We start from the raw sequence: 23378 nt of genomic DNA on the forward strand, positions 1-23378 counted from the left end.
CGCTCCGTACCCTCAGTCGCCCCACACGCACTAAGGGCGTGGTCGCCTCGCACCGCCCCTTATGTAGCGCCGCCCGGCTCGCCATTGGTGGAGCAGCTGAGGCGCCTGAGCGCTGATTGGACAGCGGCTGCCGGGGTGTGGTGTGTGAGCTCGGAGGGACCGCGGCGGCTCCAGGAAGGGGCGGCGGAGACGAGGGGAGGGGAACACGTGGGTGACAGGGGAGGGAGTGCGACACGGGGGGGACAGGGGAGGGGACGGGGAGTGCGACACGGGGGGGACAGGGGAGGGGAGGGAGTGCGACACGGGGGGGACAGGGGAGGGGACGGGGAGTGCGACACGGGGGGGACAGGGGAGGGGAGGGAGTGCGACACGGGGGGGACAGGGGAGGGGAGGGAGTGCGACACGGGGGGTGACAGGGGAGGGGAGGGAGTGCGACACGGGGGGTGACAGGGGAGGGGAGGGAGTGCGACACGGGGGGTGACAGGGGAGGGGAGGGAGTGCGACACGGGGGGTGACAGGGGAGGGGAGGGAGTGCGACACGGGGGGGACAGGGGAGGGGACGGAGAAGGAGAGACGAGGGTGGGGGGGACGGGAAGCAAAGACTGGTCGGGGTGGAGACGAGGAGCGAGGGGACGGAGACGAGGGGAGGAGGGCAGAGACCAGGGGGTGACGGACAGGATGGGAGAAGGTACGGACACCGAGCGGCGGACACGAGCGAGGAGCGTGCGGAGACGACGGGATGGGGAGCGCAGACGAAGAGGGGTCGGAGACGCGGATAGTGCTTGCCAAGAGACTTGCCCTGTCGCACCAGCCCGATCCTTAACAAAGCTTTCACACAGACGTGCCAGGAGCTGGGGAAACCGACGAGAGGGCGGTGCCACCCGCAGTTACAGCCCTGGCGGCGGATCCAGAAAGGGAAGTAACACTCAGGAAGCTACGAATCAGAAAAGGCTGAACTGCATTTGCTTCCTTAAAACATTACTGCCAACCCCAAGAGCTTAGGAGGCACCAGAGCCTCACCCTGCTCAAACGCAATTCAGATTCACAGGGATTTTACAACCCCCCACCAGTAAAAGTGGACACTTTTTTTACTGCTGGAGCTGTGTCTCAAAGCTTTTTCTGATCACTCAGAAGAGACAGAAACACACTGCCTGGAATTCCAGAACTTTGCTCCAAAGCAATGGGCGCAGTTTCCCCATTTTGGATTCTATCACACAGGTCCTGGACAATCCCACTGACCCAATAACCTAAATATCGTATTTATTTCTAAAGGAATCCGTTCTAAAGAGCTGCCTGGATACAACAAAACACCTGTCATTTCAAACCTAGAACATCTCTGCAGTTTTCTGGGACACATCTGGTAAGAAAACAGCCAACATCCTGATCTGCAGGAAGGTCAATAGCAGAAGGATCCGTGCCCTCCAACACCCACTGCACATGCCTACCAGGTTCAGCCTGCACCTGAAGAGGAGCTTTGCTTGCTACTCCCATCCCAGATTTTTGGTGTGGTCTGTAAAACACACTACACAGGCAGCACAAAACCACAATCCAATTATCTGCACCAAGCCCAAGCCAGGATCACTGTGATTTATTTAGGTTTCTTTCAAACAGGAGAGGAAAAAAAATCAACTTCAAACCTCCTTCTGGCTTCTCTAGAAAAATAACATGTTTTTAAAGGCCTGCAGCCAAGTCACACGGGAAATAAATGCTACACACAGACCTGGATGGAGAGAACATGGTTTAATTAAAGGCAAAGCTGATTTCAGCAGCTGCAGTTCTTGCACAGACAGACAAAAAACACAAAAAAAAAGCTTACGACACAAACCAGTTTCTGTTGGGGCCCCTTCCCGCGCTCCCCCAGGTGCTGGGGGGCAGGAGGGCAGTCGGACGCATTCCCGAGGCCGGACGCTCATGCACAAGTGGAACGGTGCGGCTGGGAGGGACCTGGCACTGCCGGGAGTGAGATGGAGAACCTGGTTAGCTCGTCTGGGGTGCAAGAGTCAGTGACGGATCAAACGCTGGAATGTCGCAGCTGCTGGGGGTGCACAGCTCGGACACAGACCGGGAGGGCTGGAGGGAAGCACACAGGGGTGGGCTGTGTTACCACCAGGTGGGAACTTCGCTTTTTGGACTCGTTAAAGGAAATACAGCTTCAAAATGCAACACAGAACAGAGATGTTGCTAAGGTGGAGCTCGTGGGGGAGCTGCTCGTACCCCCGAGGGGTGTCGCGTCTCCTCCGCCTTCCCTTTTTGCTTTCTCTGGGGCTGCCCAGACTCCAGTGTCACTTCAGCTCCTGCATGTGCTTTGCTCTGCAGCTGAATCCCAGCCCAGAGATCCTGAATCATCACACAAACCCCTACTGCTAAACACAGCAAATGGACATTGAGATAGTTTCCGTAACTTCCCTGGGAAACCTAACAAAAACGCTGTCCTTTAACGACGCTTCCAGTCTTCCTTCCCCCTAATAAATAGCAAATAAAATGTTTTTCCTTTTCCCTTCTGCACCTTTTCATCTATGAACAGCACTACGCTGTTTCCGTGTGTGGCTCACGCACGTGTGTCCATGGGTGCCTTGGATTTCTCTCTGGAACTGAAAGCTTGGAGCTGCAGCTGGGGCTGGGGGGGACGGGTTTCTGCAGAGCTGACCTGTGCCTTGCTGGGGGTGCGGACGCTCCACACTGTCCAGGCTGACTGTCGGATTTACCCAGCCCTGCTGGACCCCTGATTTATTTTCTGTGAGATGTTGTGCATGGTAATGAAACTACGAGCGTTCAGCGAAGATGGGAGGATGGAGAGGAAAAAAAAACAAACCCCAAAACAAAACTAACAAAAAAATTCCCCAAAAAAACATTGAAAGCTTTCTAGCTACCTATTAAAATGAGTCAGGCTGTGAATGCACAGACTAGCCTGCCCTTTGTGGGGCTAGCCACTATGCTACAGTAAAATGTACAGGAATCACACATTAATTTAAAACCCCATAGCAGTTAACTTGCTTGTTCAGCAGAGTGCTGCGATGCCCCACATCACCCATTTTAGCTCAAACACCTACTGAGAGGAGGGCATTTCATGCTGGAGTCTCTAACCCACCCACGGGCTGGCCAAAGCCTCTGGGCAAAGTGGTGCCAAGTGCCAGACTCTCCTTCATGAAACTCCTTCGCTAACGCAGGAGACAGAGCCCCACCTCGCCACCAACCACCCGTGACTGGAGCAGCAACTGGGGCTTTCATTGCTACACACTGACTATGAAGCACGTCTGTGTACGGAAGAATTCAGTGTGATCTTACTACTGAGACAGTAATAAAGATGTTTAGGAGTAATTTCAACTACATTCTCAGTCAGCGAAGCAATCATTAATGGATTCCTATTGTACCTCCCCAAAGAGGGGATAAGGATTGAGAAGTTCTCATTGGCTTCTCCTGTCTGCCCTTCGTTCTCAGCTTTTACTTCCCATGTGGCTGGGGACATGCACGATGGAGAAGGTGAGAGGCGGTGATATCGGGTTACTGAGTGAGCCAAACAGCAGTTCCTCTCTCCCTCCAAAGGGCCCGGGGATGGGAGAGTTCCTGATGTTGTTTGCTTGCACTGCAGACGTTTTGTGCACACTCAGTGGGTCGGTGGAGCACTTACGCCCTCCTGACAGCAAGGAACAGAAGAGAGGGCTGCCACCTGCACAGGACTGTGTGGGCCAGTCCCGCAGACCCAACATGCCATGGTTTATGGAGCCGTCGTTTGCAAGGGTTGCCTCCTCTGTCTCAGTGCGGCGGGTTCATGGCGCCTTGTCCACGTTGCTGCTTCTGCTTCTGCTGCATCAGCAGCTGCTCCAGGGCTGAGGGGCCAGGGTGCATCATGGAACTGGACCAGATGGACTAAAAACAAAGAGCCAACACTAGCACCTCCTGCATTAGACAGCCCCCCTCTGACAGATGGGAAAGCAGAGACAGTGTTCTGTATTCTCCTTCTTTATCACTCATACCTGGATTATCAGGCAAGTTATCCAGGCTTCAAAGAAGGCCTTCCAAAAAGAGGCTCCCTGGAAGAACCTTAAACTCTTTCAGGATCCTCATTACCATAAAAATTCATCCCATGTTAACTATTACTAATTTTAGAGTAGTCAAAGCAAATGTTCTAATTCCTTCCAGTTCTGCCAGCTTGGGCTTGTTCCACAGAACACTCAAAACCATGAAGAACTGGAAAACTGTAAGGTCTTCCAGCGCTGGTGACACCTCCCACATTGGCTGCATAAGTCAATCTGCAGGAAATACCTTCGTCTTCTGACACTGAACTCTGACACTTGCAACAGGCTAATGCTCGCCCTTAGATCATCAGGCCCCACAGACCTGTTCCTGAGCACAGTTTCAGCCAAACCTACCTTCAGGCTCTCCATAAGCACAGCTGAGGAGTCCTCCATGGCGGGAGGGCCTTGGGCTGCCCAGGTGCCACTGGGAGCACTGGACTGGTGCCAGCTGCTCTCTGAAGAGGATGATGTTGCTGGGAGATAGTCCAGACCGAACCCTCCCATTGCTAAAATGGGAGAAATACAAGTTCAAAGGGACATGGCAAAACCACTGCAAAGCAAATGCCATCAGGTGATGGTGTTGGATGGCTCTGCAGGAGCCTGGAACCCAGCACTTGCCTGGCTTATCCGTTTTCCAGCGGTCTGCGACTCTCCGGTCTCTGTTGTCTGGAGTCCCAATGGGTCCAAAGTTGGAGAAGGGAACAGAATTGTGGTTATGGGTCGGAGGGGAGCTTGGCAAGCTGCTGGGGTTGGAGGAGTGAGGAGACTGGCTGGCTGGTGTTGAATGATCTAGTGATTACAAGGCAAAAGGAAAGTGGTCAGCAGATACAGCAGCAGCCTCCAATTTTGAATTTCTTAGAGCTGCTGCAAATGTTGCCATCACCCAGTTTGCTCCAGTGCTGAAGGTCAGCTTTTATTCCCTCCATTACATGAGTGTAATGCAAGTTCTTAAGTTCTGAGTGAAAAATTCACAAGAACACAAACCCCAGGAAACCTCACGACAAAACCAGTTTAGCCTGTGTCTCTTCGAGAACTTCTCCCAAACTGAAAAAATATCTCTCTCCAAGCCTGACAAACCAATTAAAAAAAAACAAAACAGATTAGATCTTGAGAAGTTTGCAAGTTTACCACTTGAACTCCCATGTCTGGGAATATTTTATGCTTCTTTGAGTCTTAAAAAGACCAGAATCCAAAACTGAGAGGAGAGTGAGCACGAAGCCTGTGTGCAGGCTGGGCAGAATGACTGGAGAGGTGAAGGGAGAGAAAGCTGAAGCCACGTGAGTCAAAAATCTGTTAGAAAAAAAAGCACTTTGCAGCTCCCTCCATTTCACCCACAATGGCTTTTCCTGGTTGGTTGCAAAAGTTTCAGTGCAACCAAACATCTCATCCAGTGCAGATGTTATTTTAAATTCTACTCATTTCTTAGATTCAACTAATTCCTCCTCTCACGCTCTTATGGATTTTTAGTGAGAATAAAATCATGATATAATAGTTATGGTTTATGCCTTTAAGATAATTATTAATGAAGAAGCTGGTGTGCTGTGTAGGCTGCTTGACAGTAAAAAAACCTAACAAACCCCACAACCATCTTTATTTTCCTCCATACTCTTCAGTCATATAATTTTTTCCCTTTCATATCTCTAAATTTTGAAATCCAGCTCTTCCTGCTTTTTCCAGAAAAAGCAACACTGGAAGTATATGGATGTCTGAGTTAAATCCCTACATCCCAAGTGGCTGTCAGGAAACTGAGTTAAAGAGATTTCAGGATTTAACACCTCCTACAACATTTATCCTGCTCAACTACTTGAATTAAAATCCAGGTTCTTACAGGATATTAATTAGAGAATCCCCTCACATTCTGAGGATATATATAGAAAAACAGAGACCTCGAGAGACCTTGTCAAGCAGGTTTGGGTTGTGTTGTTTTTTTTTCATTTCCAGTTACATATAACTTGCAGTCCATTTAGAATTAAGTCAAATCCTCTTAAATCACTGGACAAGGAATACCACACCAGTATTACCTGAGCTGGCTGGAAGGGATGGAGACCACGGAGTCCCTTCAAAGAGAGAATAGAGTGAAGTCTCCTGGTGAGCAACTGAGGGGGTGACTTCTGTTTTTGTGCTGGTATTCATGTTTTTCCCATACACCTCATTAAACATGCTGTTGTTTGGATATCTTTCCTGAAAAAAAAACAAACAGTGTAAGAGTTTAGGTGTTGGATTTATTTCAAAGACTGGGACTGTATAAAGGAAAGAATTCTAGATCAAAATATTTCCTAACTCCTTTTTCGCTCCACAGCCCCATCTTCCCCAACTATTTTATTTACCATGAATTCCATCATTCCTGAATCAGGACAGATTTTTCCTGGCTGGACTGCAAAGCCTTCACAAAATCTTTAAATTCCCAGTACTCAGAAAAGTTCTATTAAGACCCTGCTCCATTCTCTGGAAGAAAACAGGTAATTCACTGCTCAGGAAATAAAAACACTCTGAGATGCACCTTTTCAGCCTTTTCCAAGACTCTACTAAAAGCTCATGAACTCAGCAAGATCCATCAGAACATCTGCAGAGCTACAGCTGATGAATTTGGGAAGACAGCAGATAAAGGCAAAGAGTAAGGCTGACAGAGACTGAAATCAGGCCTCCATAAGGATTTCTCTCAGGTTTTCCACTGGTTTGACAGCAAGGTCAAACAGCAAAGGGAGCAGACTTTGATTCTCACTTACCTGATTCAGAGAAAAGCCACTGAGGGACAGGAAAGACGATGACTGAGACATCAATTCTGATGGTTTTTCCAGCAGGGACTTCTTCAGAAACCAAGAAAGGGGAAGAGAGCAGTTAGTGATCAGTGTACTGAACAGGGGCAAAGTGTGTTCTCAGAAAGTGCCAAAGTGGGTTTGGTCATGTTTAAAACCTTCCTTGCACTTTGGCTCCAGCACCTCGGAGGACAGGGGAAAGTAACAAGTGCAGAAAATCAGTAGTTTTTCTACTAACTGTAATTAATATCTGAACATCAACAACCAAAACAGGTGAGAGTCTCAGGCAAACCCCATGGCCAGAACAGCTTTTGAAATTTAAAGTCTAATACTCTGCCTGATACACCCAGAGGGGAGATACCTGCCAAAAACCCCTTATGGTTGTATGAAACCTTCCCAGTGAAAACCTTCCACATCCTTCAGATGTGATGAGACTCTTGTATATGGCCACTGACAGAGCATTTCCCAGTTCTGAGAGCAGCCCTGCTGCAGAGACATTCTTAGACAGCAAGAGCTGCCCAGCTTTGATTTTTTAATTAGCTTTAAGAGTCCAAGTGTCATTTAGCACTCCCTCATTTCCATTATAAATTAGAGAGGAAATTAAAAAAAAAGTAACCCAAGTGTTTAAAAGAGAGGTCCAAAACTCCCCTGGGGTTCCATGGAAAGATATTATGGACCATGACCTTTTCAATCACCTGTGCCACCCTCTTTCACACAGCTGTTATTTTTGCAGCATAATATTCTCAGCCTTCTGTTTGATTTTAACTATGGACCAAGAAGTTAAAAACAATGTCTCTGAAACAAGTCTCTTTAGGGAAGAAATGGAATCAGTTATCCTTGACACAGAAACAAAAGAAAAATCATCAAGTTTGGCTGGTGGACAATGAATATCACCAAATTTAGGGTCTGGACCACCAAGCCACAGAATTAGTAAAGCCATAAGTAAAACTGCGTGTGAACCAAAATCTGAGCTGTAATCCTGTTCCAAATAAAAGCCCTCTTGCACTCACTCCAGCTCAGCATGTCAGATGTTTTCAAATTTATGATTCAAACCACAGAAACCTGAACTAGTGTCCCCGTGTGCTTAACACAGCCACAGTATCTGGAATATCTTTGCTTTTATCCTGTAAGCTTAAGACAAACACCCTCATTTTCTTGGCAAGCAGCTCACTTTTCAACATGACAACTCATTACTTTGAAAGCAGGTTTTAAAAGGCAGACAAAATTCCCACTCTGCTTATCCACATGGCTTGCACAGCCAAGAATTCCCTTCCATTTGTCAGCAGACACAACAGTAGGAGCTTCAAAGGAAGCTGCTGCTGAAGCAGCTATTGGGTTCCTAGCAAAGTAATCTAATGAGACAGAAATGAGTGTCTATTTTGCTACTGGCTCTTTGGGATGGCAGGTAAAATAACTGAGGAACAGACTTAATGAGAGATTTTGGGTCACAAATAATTCTTTGTTACTGCTACTAATCTGAGTTAGTAGGATTTAATGAACATGCTCATAGCCATACTAGAAAGGCACACTGCATTTTCAGAGGCAATTTATAAGTACAGCAGCTCTAAGACCCTCCAGCCAGCGAACTGGGAATATTTTAATACAAAAATGTAGAAAAAATAAAAAAGCCTCTCTGTCAAAAATGACCGTATTTATACAAGAGTTAGTGATTATTTAACCAGTTCCTAGCAATTTTCTTCCAAAGCCATCTTGTTTTGGAAGAAATCTCTTCTGTGTTTAGTGGGGCAGCATCCCCTGCCTCTATGGAATTATTATATGCAGATTATAATCATAGAATGGCCTGGCATGGAAGGGACCTTAAAGCCCACCCAGTGCCACCCCTGCCATGGGCAGGGACACCTCCCACCAGCCCAGGGTGCTCCAAGCCCTGTCCAACCTTGGACACTCCCAGGGATGGGGCAGCCACAGCTTCTCTGGGCACCTGTGCCAGGGCCTGCCCACCCTCCCAGGGAAGGATTCCTCCTTAATATCTCATTTAAACCTGCCCTCAAACTGATTTGAAACCATTCCCCCTTGTCCCATCATTACACCCTTGTTCTGGTGACTCCCCACAGCTCAATCTGTGCCCCCCTTACCCTTTATTACTAAGCCCACAGAACTGCAAAAGAGCATGTGCATTAAATGAGCCACCAACACCTCTCCTGTGGATTGTACTTATAAAAAAACAGCTATTCTGATTTTTGAAAAAATTAGCAGGCCTGGATTGGGCCCAGGAGCCGCATCATGGGCCTCCTTGAAAACCAGCTCAAGGGTGAGACAGGGAATTAGACAGGAGGGATGGGGGAGAGAAAGGAATTCCATATTTCTTAATTTCACAGAAGAAAGAGATGCCAGTTAAGAGTGAGAAGCAGCAGTATTACATCAAATACATACAAAGAGGCTTCGTCCAGGAAGAGAGGCGAGAGGCCCCAGCAGAGCTGGGTAAAGATCAGGAGGATTAGAGAAAATCAGCTCTTCCTCCTCCTCCAAGGCAGCCAGACTCTTTAACAGGTCCGGAGGAAGCAGAGGGGAGCTCTTGGGGTCCTAGTGACAGAAATGAGCACAGTGAGACAACAGAAGGCAGAAAGAACAGCCAGAGACAGCAAGGGGAGGCCAAACCAGAGCAGGAGACAGAGACCAGCGAGAGGAAGGCAGGAGGCAGCATGCAGAGCATGGGGTGAGAAAGGGGTGCTGCAGAAGTGTGCTGAGGCACACAGAAACACCCCCAGGCACGTGGCCTAATGTGCACAAGGAGCAGTGTCACACCACCAAAGTGACAGGCTGTGAGTCTGAATTAGTGCAGCGTGTGCTTCCCATGGCACCCATGCCACACACTGAACCTGTTTCCACATCCAAGGACAAGGAACAAGAAATCTTACAGTTATTCTCCTACAGCTGACCTGTGAGTGATTTAGGTTTCAAGTAAAATTATGTTTCCACCTTCTTTCCTCTATTAGCAAAGTTTAAATCCCATAAGACTTATTTCCACTGGTGACAGCTGCTACACCAGCATGCAGCTGACCAGACCACTGGGCTAAACACCTGCCAAGTGCTGGTCAAACTTCATGGGCACAGCTCCTCTCCATACCACACTGTGCTGGCAAGGTGTCCCTTTTAGAAGCAAGGATAAGGCTTTGACCTTGTTTCCACCTAAAAACCATAACCTCATACCAGGGTAGAGGCAGGTCCTGTATATTGTCTGGCTTTTCATAGAATCACAGAATCGACTGGTTTGAAAAAGACCTCTGAGATCATCAAGTCCAACCCTTGGTCCAACTCCAGTCCCTTTACCAGATCATGGCACTCAGTGCCACGGCCAAGCTCAGCTGAAAAACCTCCAGGGATGGGGAATCCACCCCCTCTCTGGGCAGCCCATTCCAATCCCTGAGCACTCTCTCTGCAAAGAAGTTTTTCTGATCTCCAACTTCAATTTCCCCTGGCAGAGCTTGAGCCCATCGTGCCCCCTTGTCCTATTGCTGAGTGCCTTCTCTCAGAAGGATGAGCCAAGTGATTCCAGCTGACTTTCTCCAGGTCCTGAGTGCATTTACAGAGGCACACCACAACCAAAGGTTTGAAGAGGCCTCCGTTCGAGTTTCTTTATAAACATCACCAAGAGCACTCACAGACAACTCCAGGGTTGCTAATAAGTAAAAGAGACTACTGGTTTTAGAAACAGCAACATAAGCACAACTGCGTGAACAGAAGCAAAGTATTCCATTAGTGCAACCAGCAGCTACATAAGTAATTCAACTCTCAGTGGTGGGATTTTCAGGAAAATCAAACAAACAAACAAAATATCCAGCACAAGACTGCTGCTACCAGCCTCGATTTCCAGCCTCAATCTGACTATTGCAGCCTCAGCCATTCAATTCACTAGAGGGGTGTTAAGAGTTCCTCTAAAGCATAATAATTCAACTGCAATTACTTGGATGGCTTTTATGGTTTTCATCAGTTGCCAGAATTTTCCCCGAAACTATCAGCTGCCATGTTCCTCAGCCTGACACAGTGCAGAGATCAGTGCCACATCCACACTGAACAAGACTTACACCTACTTGGAACCAAATGTTCACGAGACTGACCCCACACACTGCCAACTAAAACGGAGAATTCCCCACTATTGTCTGGAACCCCACATACCCCATGATACCCAGCTCCTTCTACATAATCTCACATTGACCCACATGAGGGCATTCCTGAAACAGGGAAGCCCCCAAGTCATCAGGAACACCAGAGGCTCATTGGTTTCCACCACTGGCAGCATGGATCTTACCTCAAAGGTCATCCTGGAGACAGCATCCTGCTCTGAGCGGAAGACTCCGGGCCGCTTTCCCCTGCGGTCCAGGTTCGACTGCTGGGCCATCACCCTGTTGTCAGCCATGCCATAGGAAGAGTCCCAGTAATATTCTGGCACCTTGACTTCTGAGGGGTTCTGGTTATATGGCTCCATTGGGAAAGGCTTCATTTTTTTCTCCAGAGGTTGCTGTTGCATCACAGGAGGCTGTAATGACTGTTCAAATAATTTGAGAGGGTCCTGGGCCTGCAGGTAATAGGACTGCTTTACAGGCATGATCTTCCCCAGGGAGCCTTGGACTTGGGGGGGGTTCCAGAGCTGCTTCGAGGAGTCTGTCTGTGGATACTGAGGCAGAGACACAGGATTTCACCAGCAGGGAGGAACAAGTAATGTTACCTGAACGCCTGTCTCCATCCACACTGTCAGCCTGGCTCACACAGAATCACGGAATCAGCTGGGTTGGAAGAGACCTCCGAGATCATCAAGTCCAACCCTGGACCCAACCCCACTTTGATTACCAGATCATGGCACTCAGTGCCACATCCAGTCTCATCTTAAAAATCTCCAAGGATGGAGAATCCACCCCCTCCCTGGGCAGGCCATTCCAATGCCTGATCACTCTCTGTGTAAAGAATTTCTTTCTGATCTCCAACCTAAACCTCCCCTGGCAGAGCTTAAGCCCATGCTGATATATGACAGCAGATCAGAATGTTTGTGCACTGTCTGTTATTCACCAAAATGCTCAGGCTTGACAGGCACCTAATGCTTCCTAGTCCAGCTTTAAACCAACAGTCAAGCATAACCCCTACTCTAATCCTATACCTTATAAACTAAAACCTGTAAATTAAACCTTTATTAAGTTTTGAGCTGCCCAGAACACCAGGAGGGTCTCACCATCAAGTCCAGACATGCCAGAGGGGAGATTTTTCTCCAGCACAGTGTGTATAAATCTAAGAGTTGTGAGGGAATTGACAAAAAAGGCAAGAGTATGGGTGAAGGTTCACACTCACACAAGAAAACCACAAAGGTCTGGGACAGAAATACCTGATCAGAAATATCACCTTCACACCTTGCCTATAAACACACAGAAAAAAGATGACAGAAAACACATTCCCATTCCAGTACGTACCTTCTCAGCTACAGCATCATACAATCATACCCACCAAACTTCTGCTCCTTCTCAAATTTGCCCAGAAGTTCACCATCAAAAACCTCTTTAACTACGATTTTGAAAGGTAATCCAGGAACACAAGTCTGGAATGCTGCCAATTTGTTTTTAAACGAAGCTTAGCACGTAGCATAGGTCAAGTTTACCTGCTGGAAGCCGGAGTGGTGTGGTGGGCTCTTCCCCAGGCCCTGCACAGCTTTGGTGGGGGACTGTTGTTGCTGCTGCTGCTGCTGGGCCAGAGCTTGGACCTGTAACTGGCTTGCGGACTGTGCTGTTGCCTGAGCTGGTAAAGATGAGAGGGGTTGCTGGGAAGGAGGTGGAGTTTGCTGAGGTCCCTGGGTCATTGGCCCTGGTCCAGAGGGCCGTTGCTGGCTGTAAGGAATGTGGGACTGTTTCCCACCTTGCACCTGGTTTCCTGCAGGCGAGTGAGCTGTGGGCTGGAGGAAGGTTCCTGGGACAGAAACACCACCTGGGAAGGTGTACCCCGTGCTCATGGAGAAAGCCACAGGAGGGGGAACAACATAGGTTGGAGGTGGAAATCCTGGAAGAGATGAAAATGCACCTTTAATTGCAATTTGGCATAGCAGATGGCCCCCTCCAGCAAACATTTAGTGGTGCTTTTCTTCCTATGCTGTTTATTTAGATTATGAGGAAAGGAAGCACCAGTCTGCAGACATGCACTGCAATGTCCTTCCTCACCTTTGCATGTGATCACACAGGGATTCAGAGTTTGTTCTGGATTTTTTTCTTGCAGTATTCCAGGCACTGATAACAGTCAGCCAGGAAGTGCCTCAGAGAATCATGTTTCCCCTCCTCCCACACCTCCATCTCTCTGCTTCTTTTTTATTCCCCCACTACCTTTTTCTTCACCAGTCTGGGGTTTTTTGATGCATTATCCCCAAAGTGTCCTCCCCTTCCAACACATTTTCAGGGACTAAATTTCTACAGGAATAAATAGAAGCAATCAATAAAATAAGTCTGCTACCTCCTCCCAGAGGATCACCAGTCTCTGGATTAATTTAGATAGAGACAGATGGTAAGCAAACAAATCCTCATATCCGCACGATCAATTCCTTCCCTGTAGCTCACACTGAAAGGCCAGGTTTGGAAGGCAAGCTGTAATTCTGTGTCTCACAGGCCAGACTTTGAGCTGACTTTGGGACAGGGAAGATGCCCCTCTGTCTTATATTGAGGAACTCCACGTAACAGCTGCAGGGAAGATACAGCTCCCAGCTATTCCATGAGCAAACATGGGCAGCAAGGTATGACAGGAACACTCCAGAGCAAAGGGGAACACACAAACCACAAAAGGGACACACAAACACACAAAAGGGAACACACGGCACAGCAGCAAGTGAGACCACACAAACTACAGCTTGAAACATGAGCATCACTGCAAAAGAAACTGAGCCTTAAAGAAAGTGGTGTGATTGATCTCTTGTAATGGAGCCCTGAGCACTGGGAACGCCTCCTCCAGAGCACTGGGAACGCTTCCCCCCCCCAGCACTGGGAACGCTTCCCCCCACCCCGAGCACTGGGAACGCTTCCCCCCACCCCGAGCACTGGGAACGCTTCCCCCCACCCCGAGCGCTGGGAACGCTTCCCCCCACCCCGAGCGCTGGGAACGCTTCCCCCCACCCCGAGCGCTGGGAACGCTTCCCCCCACCCCGAGCACTGGGAACGCTTCCCCCCGCCCCGAGCACTGGGAACGCTTCCCCCCACCCCGAGCACTGGGAACGCTTCCCCCCCACCCCCCGAGCACTGGGAACGCTTCCCCCCCCCCCCCCCGAGCACTGGGAACGCTTCCCCCCCCCCCCCGAGCACTGGGAACGCTTCCCCCCCGAGCACTGGGAACGCTTCCCCCCCCGAGCACTGGGAACGCTTCCCCCCCGAGCACTGGGAACGCTTCCCCCCCGAGCACTGAGAACGCTTCCCCCTGAGCACTGGGAACGCTTCCTCCCGAGCACTGGGAATGCTTTCCCCCCCCCCCCCGAGCACTGGGAATGCTTCCCCCCCCCCGAGCACTGGGAATGCTTCCCCCCCCCCCCCCCCCCCGAGCACTGGGAACGCCTCCTCCTGAGCAGAAGGCCTTGTCATGTTTAGAATAAACAACAAGAAGAGCCTCCTGTGAACTCCCTTGATCTCACACCCACTAACCAAGAAGGAACATTGCAGATTTCATGACAGACCTTGGTTCCAAAGCATGAAGAATCTTATTTATCTTGTTTCAGTTCAGATATGTCCCTTCTTTACTACTTGTTAAGACTCAAAATGAAAATCCATGTTCATTATCAGAGCCCTTTCCTTCAGAGGCTCTAACAACCACCACTGCAGGGTTTTCTTTGCAGTCAATAATAAATCACACCTCAAAAGAAGGATGCAAATTACCTGGTCGGCTGGGAAGGGGAGGGAAGGCTCCTGGGTGATGAATGGGGATGAACTGGGAACTGCTGGCCTGGCTTGGAGTCTGAGTTACAGGCGTCTTCCTGGCTTCAGACACCGGAGTCTTCCTCATCTCCGTCTGGGATTTCACCTGATGCAAAAGTATGAAGAAATCAGATTATTTTTCCTGTAATTACCCACATCATGTCAAGCCAAAAGATAAACTCTCAGATTGTCTGAGAGATTAGCTTTTCCCTAAGTAACTGGGAGAGGTTTGGAACACAGGAACGCTCCTCACTGACCTCAGGCACGTTACCCTGTGTGTCCTCAGGCACTCCTTGCCTCACAAAAGCACTCTAGGGCATCTACTCAGAAGATGCAACAGGCTCTTTCTCTAGCAAGAGAATGGGAAGCAGACATAATAATCCTCAAACCGTCCAAAGAACTTACCATGCTGCTCACCTGCAGCGTTTAAAAACAAAAGTGCAGATGCTGTTACCCTTTTCCTGGGGATTTGCTGCAGCCTAACTGATGCTACTTACCTGCAGCACCTTAAAAAGCAAACACTGCCACGCTCTTCCCAGGGAATTCTCTCAGCCTAATGGAATTATTTTGACCCAGAGCATATGAGACAAACAGCAGAAGTGCTTAACCTCCTTGGGTTTACTGTGTAACTGCTGGGTATTCTGTTGAAAGAGCTGCACCAGTTAAAGGCAGAGAGAAGAATGTAATGTAATGTTTACCTGATTCTGAGTCTGCTGCAGTCTGGGTCTTCCTGGAGAGGAAGACAGAGGGGAAGACTACTTTCCCTTTCTGTTCAGCTCAGCAGAACTGCCTGGAATGCAAGATGGAGCAGGCAGGAGAAAGACAGCAAGCAAGGAACCCGGGCAGTACAGAAAGGGCCCAGGAGCAGACCTGACACCAAGCCTCAAAGCTGAGTGAAAAAAAAGGGCTGTATCAGGGACCAGATTAAAAAATCCAAACCAAACAAACCAAAACTGTGGGGTTTATTTTGACATTTAGTGCTGCTGAGTGGAAAGAAGTTACAGGGCATTTTTTTTCTGCCAAAATACAATACTACAGGGGTAGATGCATCCAAATGTTTTCTTAAATCTTTTTCAACATGAATCTCCCCATTTAGAAATTATGGGAGTGTTGGGTTCTTTCTGCACTTGTAAAACTGGGAGGGTTTGGGTGAATCTTTGATCTCCCACTAGAAGAAGTCCAAAGGGAACTCCACCTCAAGGTTCTGGCTGATGTCAAACACCACAAACTATGCAACCCTTGCTCATGCTCACTGACACCTTCATCCTCCATCACATTCTGTACATTCAGCTTCTCTTGTGCTGTCCCTTTTTTCTCCACAATAAGCCCAACACTGTAATAATCCACACCAAGAGCTATATATTCTTTTATGGAAATGTTGCAGAATTCAAAGACAATTCCTGCCATGGAATTTTAAAACAGGAGCTCCAGCCCACATGAAACACAAAGGTGCTACAACAAATTTCCAAAGGATGGCTTCCAAAAGGTCCTCTGCATGATTTACAGTTAACTTTATAAATCTAAATAACTAAAATTGATTAATCAAGACAGACAAATTTCAGTTGCTTCCTTGCTTCTACTTGATCTCACCTCAAAAGTGTCAATGCTACTAAATATTTAGTCCCACAATGGTCCCAAGTGTTCCTACAAAGGGCTTGAGAGGTACAATTTCATCACAGTGACCTCCTAGGAGTATTTACACCTTGAATAACTCTGCATTAAACCTCCCTTGGCCTCTAACGTTATTTTCCCTGAAGAGCAAAGATTCAACCTCTATCACAACCTGCCTGAGTCCACTTATCTGCAGAGCAGGACTGGTTAGTTCTGTATAACATTCTTCACATTTTTGCTGGGCAGGAGCTGCAGCATTTTCAGCAATTAAGCTTTTGAAGGCAATGAAGTATGGAGGAGATAAAGCCTGGTATTTCCAGCAAGGCCAAAGCAGAGCACTAACAGTCCACCAGCTGGTACAAAAACCTACACTCCTTTCTCAGGGTGGAGGGAAGGAGTGGATAAATAAGTCCATAAGGTATATAAAACAAAAGGCAGTTATTTGGATTAGCTGCCATAAGTACAGCTGATGGAACTGAAAAGTCAAAATTAATTTCAATTCAAGAAGAAGAGAATGACCAATCACACCACAGCAGATTCTGCTACCACCAGGTTTGAAATAAGTTCTTCCTGGGTTTGTTATCTCTTAAGACTAAGACAAGCAAATTTCTGATAAATAAGTTATCTTCCCTATCCAAAAAGCTACAAATTTCTCAGACCTAGTGAGTTTTTAACAGCCTCAGGTCCTTTTTTTGCAAGACAGGAGCACAAAAACCAAAACTGGGAGTTATGCTCAGGCCTGCAACCACATGCCAGATATGTCTGACAAATAGATAAGAAACTTGCTATTCTAACTCACCTATATTGGCTTTCAGATACCAGAATCACGTTCAGCAAGTCGCAATTCCCACATGGTTTCTGTAGCCTTTGCAGAAACCCTTTGCCCACCTTGATAGGACCCTCTGCAAAACCATAATAATGCTGCCAGTTCAGACCTTGCATTTCATATTGATGTTCAGCAGCAAATAATCAGGAGGAGAACAAGAATGACCCAAGAAAGACTGAAAGAGATGGTTTGTCTAGCCCAGGGAAAACAAGACCTCAGTTACACAGGACTTCAGAGCAGGTGCAAAGAGAAGAGTAACTCTGCAGACCTGTCCTGGGCAGTAGCAATGGGCTTACACAGAGGCAAGGGAGATAAAGTGCATTAGGAAATAATTTCCACTTGCAAGAACAGTGAAGAACTGATATGGTTTCTCTAGGGAAATATTAGAGTCTCCATCACTATCATTCAATTCCAGTCATCCTCAGGGAATGACTGAGATGCAGCCAAATTGTCCAGGTACGATCAGATCGGCCTGGAAACTCTCAACTCTTATTTACTAAAACTCAGTGGAAAGTCAGACCAATAAATTAATTGTGAACTCGACAGCTTTTGTATGTAATGCTCACAGAAACAGAGCAAAAAGCATGGCCCTAAAAAAATAGAGCTGATAAAAGAGTGGCTGATGTGAAAACTAACAATTCTGAGCAAGTGCCTGAGCACAGATTTAAAAGCAGCATAGCCTCCCTTACTTCCACAGAGACACCTGACTGCACCCACAGCCCAGGGGATCTTAGTCCTCATGTTTGGTGCTTTTGTGATGTGTTCAGTTTGTTGACAGTGAACTGAAAATGCAGAGTATCCATCTCCTTCTCAACAGACCACAGAATGGGTGAGCCATGACTGTGACCTGGCCACATGAACAGCCTTGGTGGCCTGAATAATTTGTGGAATGGGTAGAAGTCTCTTTTTTAAGACAGTTAACACAGCAAAATCCCTTCCCTTTTCTTCCCAACAAACTGAGACAGCATCAAGGGAAAGGGCAGAGAAACAAAGATCACCAACACCTGGTCTTTGAGGTAGAAGGGTTTTCTATCTTTGTGCATTAGCTGTCCCTCAGTGCCCCCAGTGAGCCCTCAGCTCTACCACACTCTACACAAGCAGTGACTGCCCTGACACAGCTGTGGTACCTCCTCAGACACAGCATCCCTCTGAGCTGAAGGCTTACCTGAACTGCCACGTTCTGCTTTCCCGCTTCCTGCATCTTGTCCAAGCCGCACTTCTTGGTCTCATTCTTTCTTTTATTGTTATCCTTCTTCCCATCATTCTTAGTGGCTACAATCCCTTTACTAAAGTCCCGCCTTTCCCTCGCTACGTCTTTCGGGGGATAGATGCGCCCTTGCTCTCTGTTCAGCTCCCGGGGCTTGATGTTCTCTTTGAATGTGACCATTGGCTTTTCTCCTGCATCACAGTTGTTGCTGAGGCTTCTGCCAGAGGACAGCACTGATTTGAGTCCAGGGCTCCCGTCGGCACACAGTGGCTCTGCCATGGATGTCTCCTGCAAGGCCAGGCTCTCTTTGGCTTCATTGGGGTCCTCCAGTAACAGCTCTGGGATTTCTGTCACAAACAACAGCTTTCCTACCTCGTTTTCACACTGAATCAACCTGAAAAAGAAAGGAATTGAAAAGTGAATACATTAACTACGCTCCTTACCACGTTCAGTCTGTGAAGCAATGGCGTGTTGACCCACAGAGCACGCTGTTAGTGCTGTCACATCTTGTACTCACAGTACAGCTAATTGTTATGTTGAACAGAGAGAAAAACAACACTGAGCTCTGGCACTGGTGTCACCTCAGCTCATGGCAGGGTGGGAAATACAGAAGGTTCTTGCAGTTACCTGGGCTGATTATCAGCAATCCATTTGCCTGTGAAGATCAGGCGCTGCTCCCGTATCCGACGTTGCTGCCCCTCTTTATCTCCTGTGATTGCCTGGTGGCCTTTGGAGAAATCCAAGTTCCTAGGATTGACACAGTCGAGAGGGAATACTAATTACACCACTACCCTCTGCAACATCATATTCCTTACAAATACAACATGCCAGCATTACTCTATTAAAATCCGTGGACTTTAATAAGCTATTATTCAAAACATGACTGTTAAGAGACACCTGATTTACAGATGTAATTTTCTTCTGGTGAGATGCAGCTCCATTGAGGCATTTTGGGTTTTTTTTTAAAAAACAAAAGGCCTGAAGTTCATCTGTGTTCATCAGAAATGTAATAGTTGAATGAATGTATCTAATATTTAGTCAGTGCTTGTGGATGATGTTAGGTACAGGGATACAGTTAAAAACAGAGTGAAAACCACCAAAGAAAAACCATATCAAGCAGGTTTCATGCAAAAGCATTCCTTTCCTCACTTCTTAAATCTTCCCCTTTCCATCTACAAGTCTGAAGACTACAGAGTAAAACCAAAAAAATAAAGTCATGAGCATTATTATAAGCTCAAAATTTTCAGAGTGTTGCTTCCTTGTCCATTACAGTTGTTTTGAAGAGACCTACATCAATCCATGCAGCAGTAAATATCCATAATTAAGATATTGCAGGGAACAGGTAAATCGATGTCTGTTGAGTCATGACATGAACAAGAGCACAGGATCCTCCAGCTGTTACCCACCTGAATGAGGGCCTCAGAGCCAGGAATCCCTGCAACTCAAATTCCTCTGGAAGGGGGGTTGCTGGCAAACAGACAGTAAATAATGTAAGGAAAGCATGAAAGCACTGAGCACAGTATGAGCAGCAGATCCCTCAGCATGGGCACCACATGTCCTAAAGTCCTGTATGAACCGATCCACCCTGTGACCTGAGGAACTCAGGAATGACAAAGCAGAGCAAAGTCTGCTCAGCACAAGCAAGCAGCATTTGTAAAGTGTTCACATGCACTAATAGAATCATAGAATTGATTGGGTTGGAAAAGACCTCCAAGATCATCAAGTCCAACCCTTGGTCCAACTCCAGTCCCTTTACCAGATCATGGCACTCAGTGCCACGGCCAAGCTCAGCTGAAAAACCTCCAGGGATGGGGAATCCACCCCCTCTCTGGGCACCCCATTCCAATGCCTGAGCACTCTCTCTGCAAAGAAGTTTTTTCTCATCTCCAACTTCAATTTCCCCTGGCAGAGCTTGAGCCCATCGTGCCGCCTTGTCCTATTGCTGAGTGCCTGGGAGAAGAGACCAACCCCCACCTGGCTGGAACTTTCCTTGTACTAGAAGACCATTTTCTTCCTTATTTGCTCTCCAACTGCAATTTCCCCCACCATCAGGAAAAACCTGTTTCATTCCCAGTTCTTTACAGCACAGACTAGAAGTGTCCTTACCATTATTACTGGACAGATCTTCTTCATGAGGCTGGAAGCTGTTCAGAAGAGAGATCAGCCAGGGCCATATGCTATAAATTAGAAAACAGACAAACCATAAGTGAAATGACAAAACATGGGATGTGTTCTCTTCACCAAGAAAACACTGAACTCTACTACACACTCACAGTTTCCATTAATCCTGTGACTCCCAAGAAAAGGCAAAGTTTCTCTCAAAGTATCAGGGAAAAGATCACCTTACTGAAAAAATTAAAGTTTTTAAAAGCCAATCTAAGCTCCCAAGGAAGCCAGGCTCTCCCAGCACAGTGTTCATTGCCCTGCAGGTCAAAAAGCCCTCTGTGAATTTAACAAGGCAAACCTACAGTGCAGGCAAATGCTGACAGCACTTGTCTGCAAACCTTGTTTTCCTGTCCAAAGCTGATGGCTCTCAAGGCACAGTCAAGGAATCAGCTGGGAAGCAAAACAGTTTATCAAGACAAAGTACTTCTGCTCTGAGATACTGTAGCACTGGAGCAGTTACTGCAATGGTAAGCAGCTCCAGGGGAGGGTTGCACTGAGTAAGACCATTAAGCTAAAGGTGAACAGTCCCCTGATCTGCCCAGCAACACCAGTTGCTGTTCCCAAAGGCCCTGGAGCAATAATTTTCCAATCACACTGATCACCACATAGATGCTTAACTTTTAACTGTCACCAACAGGCTGCTTGCTCCAGTTTTTTAAAAGCTCCCACCCAAAAGCCCAAGCATCCTTCTGTTTTAGCACAGAGGCAACAAAACTATTTTAGGATGGTCACTGTGCTCTGTGTGGGTGAAATGAATCTTCCTCCCTCAGCCATCATTCAGCACCTGCACTGGAGAATGCAATAGCCCAAGGTGAGCCACCATCCTGCACCACCAAAAGACTGAAATCATCATCTTTATGCTTATTCCCTACACTATACTAAGCAACAGCCCCTTCCCATGACTGACAAGGAATAGAAGAAACTGAAAAAAACCCTGAGGTCTTACATGGGGCAAGTACAGTCAATTATATGTTGCCCAGCAAACAGGTTCCTTTGCAGAATCCCAGAATGGTTTGGGTTGGAAGGGACTCTAAAGCTCACCCAGTGCCACCTCCTGCCATGGGCAGGGACACCTTTCACCAGCCCAGGTTGCTCCAAGCTCTGTCCAGCCTGGCCTTGGACACTCCCAGGGATGGGGCAGCCACAGCTTCTCTGCCCAACCTGTGCCAGGGCCTGCCCACCCTCACAGGGAAGGATTTCTTCCTAATATCCAATCTAAAACTACCCTCTTACAGTTCAAAGCAATTTACTCCATGAATAACAGCCCACATCTCCTCTGTGCGCGGACTACTTCTTATCAAGTACTTATCTTCCCTATTAATGTGCACACAGTGATAATTACCACCATCTCAAACCAATTTGTGAACTCTTTTCCTTAATCTTGCCTTCAGGAATTCTGGAGTTTAAATTCCTGGAGCTCCAAGGCTGCAGGTTTTGCACAAGTTTGTGTGAGTCTGATTTAGCAAACCAAAGTTTTAGGGACCCCTACTGCCCATACATCACACACTGCTTTCCTTAGAGTGCCCATCCTACAAAAAATACTCATCCAGCCCTGTCAGTAACAGTCCTCCAACCTTACAGGTCAAAGACTTCATTGAATTGCTATAATTCATGAAAAGTTGGCAGACTATTAAAAAAATGGTGAGTTTTGAACTATTTAAGCCTATATTTATGAGATTGGTGGCAGAAATGAAAAATCAGAGCAACAGTCCAGAAGAGAAATGCCTGTGCTGACACTTAAAGACCCACTCTACTAAATTCAGTTTAATTTCTGGGTGATGAGCCAGAAAAACTGGATTCCAGCACTGCCCAAGAGATGGCTTAGTACATGAAATTAAGGCAAATATTCTACTAATCTCAATAATCTGAGAAATCATTACAATAGATTAGACTAAGGGAACACTCAGTAGTTATGTTCAAGGTAGGTATTATAAACTAGATCCCACTGATTTAAAAAAACCCAAAACATTATTTGCAAACTTAAAGCAAATTAAAACAGTGAATTTGCTCATTTAACCTGCAAGTCTCATGTTTTGCATTATGAACTTTTAGCACATCCACTTTCTATCATTTTAATGTCCGTAATAATGAATTAAATGATGACTTTTCCCGTGACTAATTTGTGGATCACCAGCAATTATGGCTTCATGCAATCAGATGTATCAAAAGAAAGATTAACACTCACTACCGTCTTTCATCAACCACAGCCTCCTGGAAAACACTGGGCCGAAGCTTCAGCCAGTCCATGGAAACCTTCACAGCTGGAAGGGGATATGCAGCCCCAGAGTCCTCCTGGTAGTCGTTTTGTAAAGGACACTTGCACAGAACTCCAAGAAAGGACACTAGGAACAGAGTAAACAGATTCCACAATGTGGGAATGACACCAAAGCTGAACATAAAACACATCCCCCCATAAACACCTATTTTTAAGAGCTAGTTCTTTAGAACAAAACAGCCCAGTTACTTCATCTTAAACAACTCACCAATGGATAAGAAGATTTTTTTAAATACTTTTCTACCATGAAACAGACCTTTGTGTGTTTTTTCCCCTTTAAGTGTCAAGGCAAATCATTTTGGTATGTTAAAAAAAATGTGTGAGACAAGCTCAGTGCAAAAACATTCACTCCTATATTTATTATGAATTATCAGCTCTACTATCTGCCTGCATTTGATCTGCTTTCCCAGGTCAGCAGGCACACCAATGCACTGGAGCAGGCACCCAGCCCAGGCCCCTCAGGGCACAAGAGCTGAGAAACAGCAACCACACCAGTGTGACCGTGGTGCTTTCAGAATCAACTCAGGTTGGAATCTGGAGAAATCCAGCTCTTCAGAAATTTTGGTGTTGACAAACAAGGCCAAGCTAATCATGGACTGGATCAGATTAAGAAAATCAGCATTATGTGGCTCAGC

At 47.0% G+C, this 23378-nt stretch overlaps 1 protein-coding gene and 1 long non-coding RNA gene across 5 annotated transcripts in view; one reads left to right on the top strand and one right to left on the bottom strand.

Moving 5' to 3' along the window:
* The first annotated feature begins 158 nt into the window (after nt 1-158).
* Nucleotides 159-2496, top strand: LOC139676681 (uncharacterized). The gene is made up of 2 exons (XR_011698694.1): nt 159-207; nt 840-2496. It is a non-coding gene; the product is annotated as an uncharacterized lncRNA (long non-coding RNA).
* Nucleotides 1726-23378, bottom strand: part of SMG7 (SMG7 nonsense mediated mRNA decay factor) — a 49478-nt gene continuing 27825 nt past the window's right edge. Inside the window, exons 10-24 of one of the 4 annotated variants that reach the window (XM_071565911.1) lie at nt 22654-22810; nt 20409-20479; nt 19709-19769; nt 18930-19049; nt 18261-18696; nt 14620-14764; nt 12632-12772; nt 12378-12514; nt 11043-11408; nt 9167-9316; nt 6743-6823; nt 6038-6197; nt 4635-4805; nt 4371-4522; nt 1726-3867 (exon numbers count right to left, since the gene is read on the bottom strand). In XM_071565911.1, the coding sequence (XP_071422012.1) occupies nt 3754-3867; nt 4371-4522; nt 4635-4805; nt 6038-6197; nt 6743-6823; nt 9167-9316; nt 11043-11408; nt 12378-12514; nt 12632-12772; nt 14620-14764; nt 18261-18696; nt 18930-19049; nt 19709-19769; nt 20409-20479; nt 22654-22810 (2462 nt within the window). In that variant the 3' untranslated portion in view covers nt 1726-3753. Of the gene's footprint in view, nt 3868-4370; nt 4523-4634; nt 4806-6037; nt 6198-6742; nt 6824-9166; nt 9317-11042; nt 11409-12377; nt 12773-14619; nt 14765-18260; nt 18697-18929; nt 19050-19708; nt 19770-20408; nt 20480-22653; nt 22811-23378 lie in introns of all 4 variants that reach the window. The other 3 variants (XM_071565910.1, XM_071565909.1, XM_071565912.1) reach the window with 3 other exon arrangements.

The sequence above is a fragment of the Pithys albifrons genome, chromosome 10 (assembly GCF_047495875.1).
Source record: "Pithys albifrons albifrons isolate INPA30051 chromosome 10, PitAlb_v1, whole genome shotgun sequence".
Lineage (NCBI taxonomy): Eukaryota > Metazoa > Chordata > Aves > Passeriformes > Thamnophilidae > Pithys > Pithys albifrons.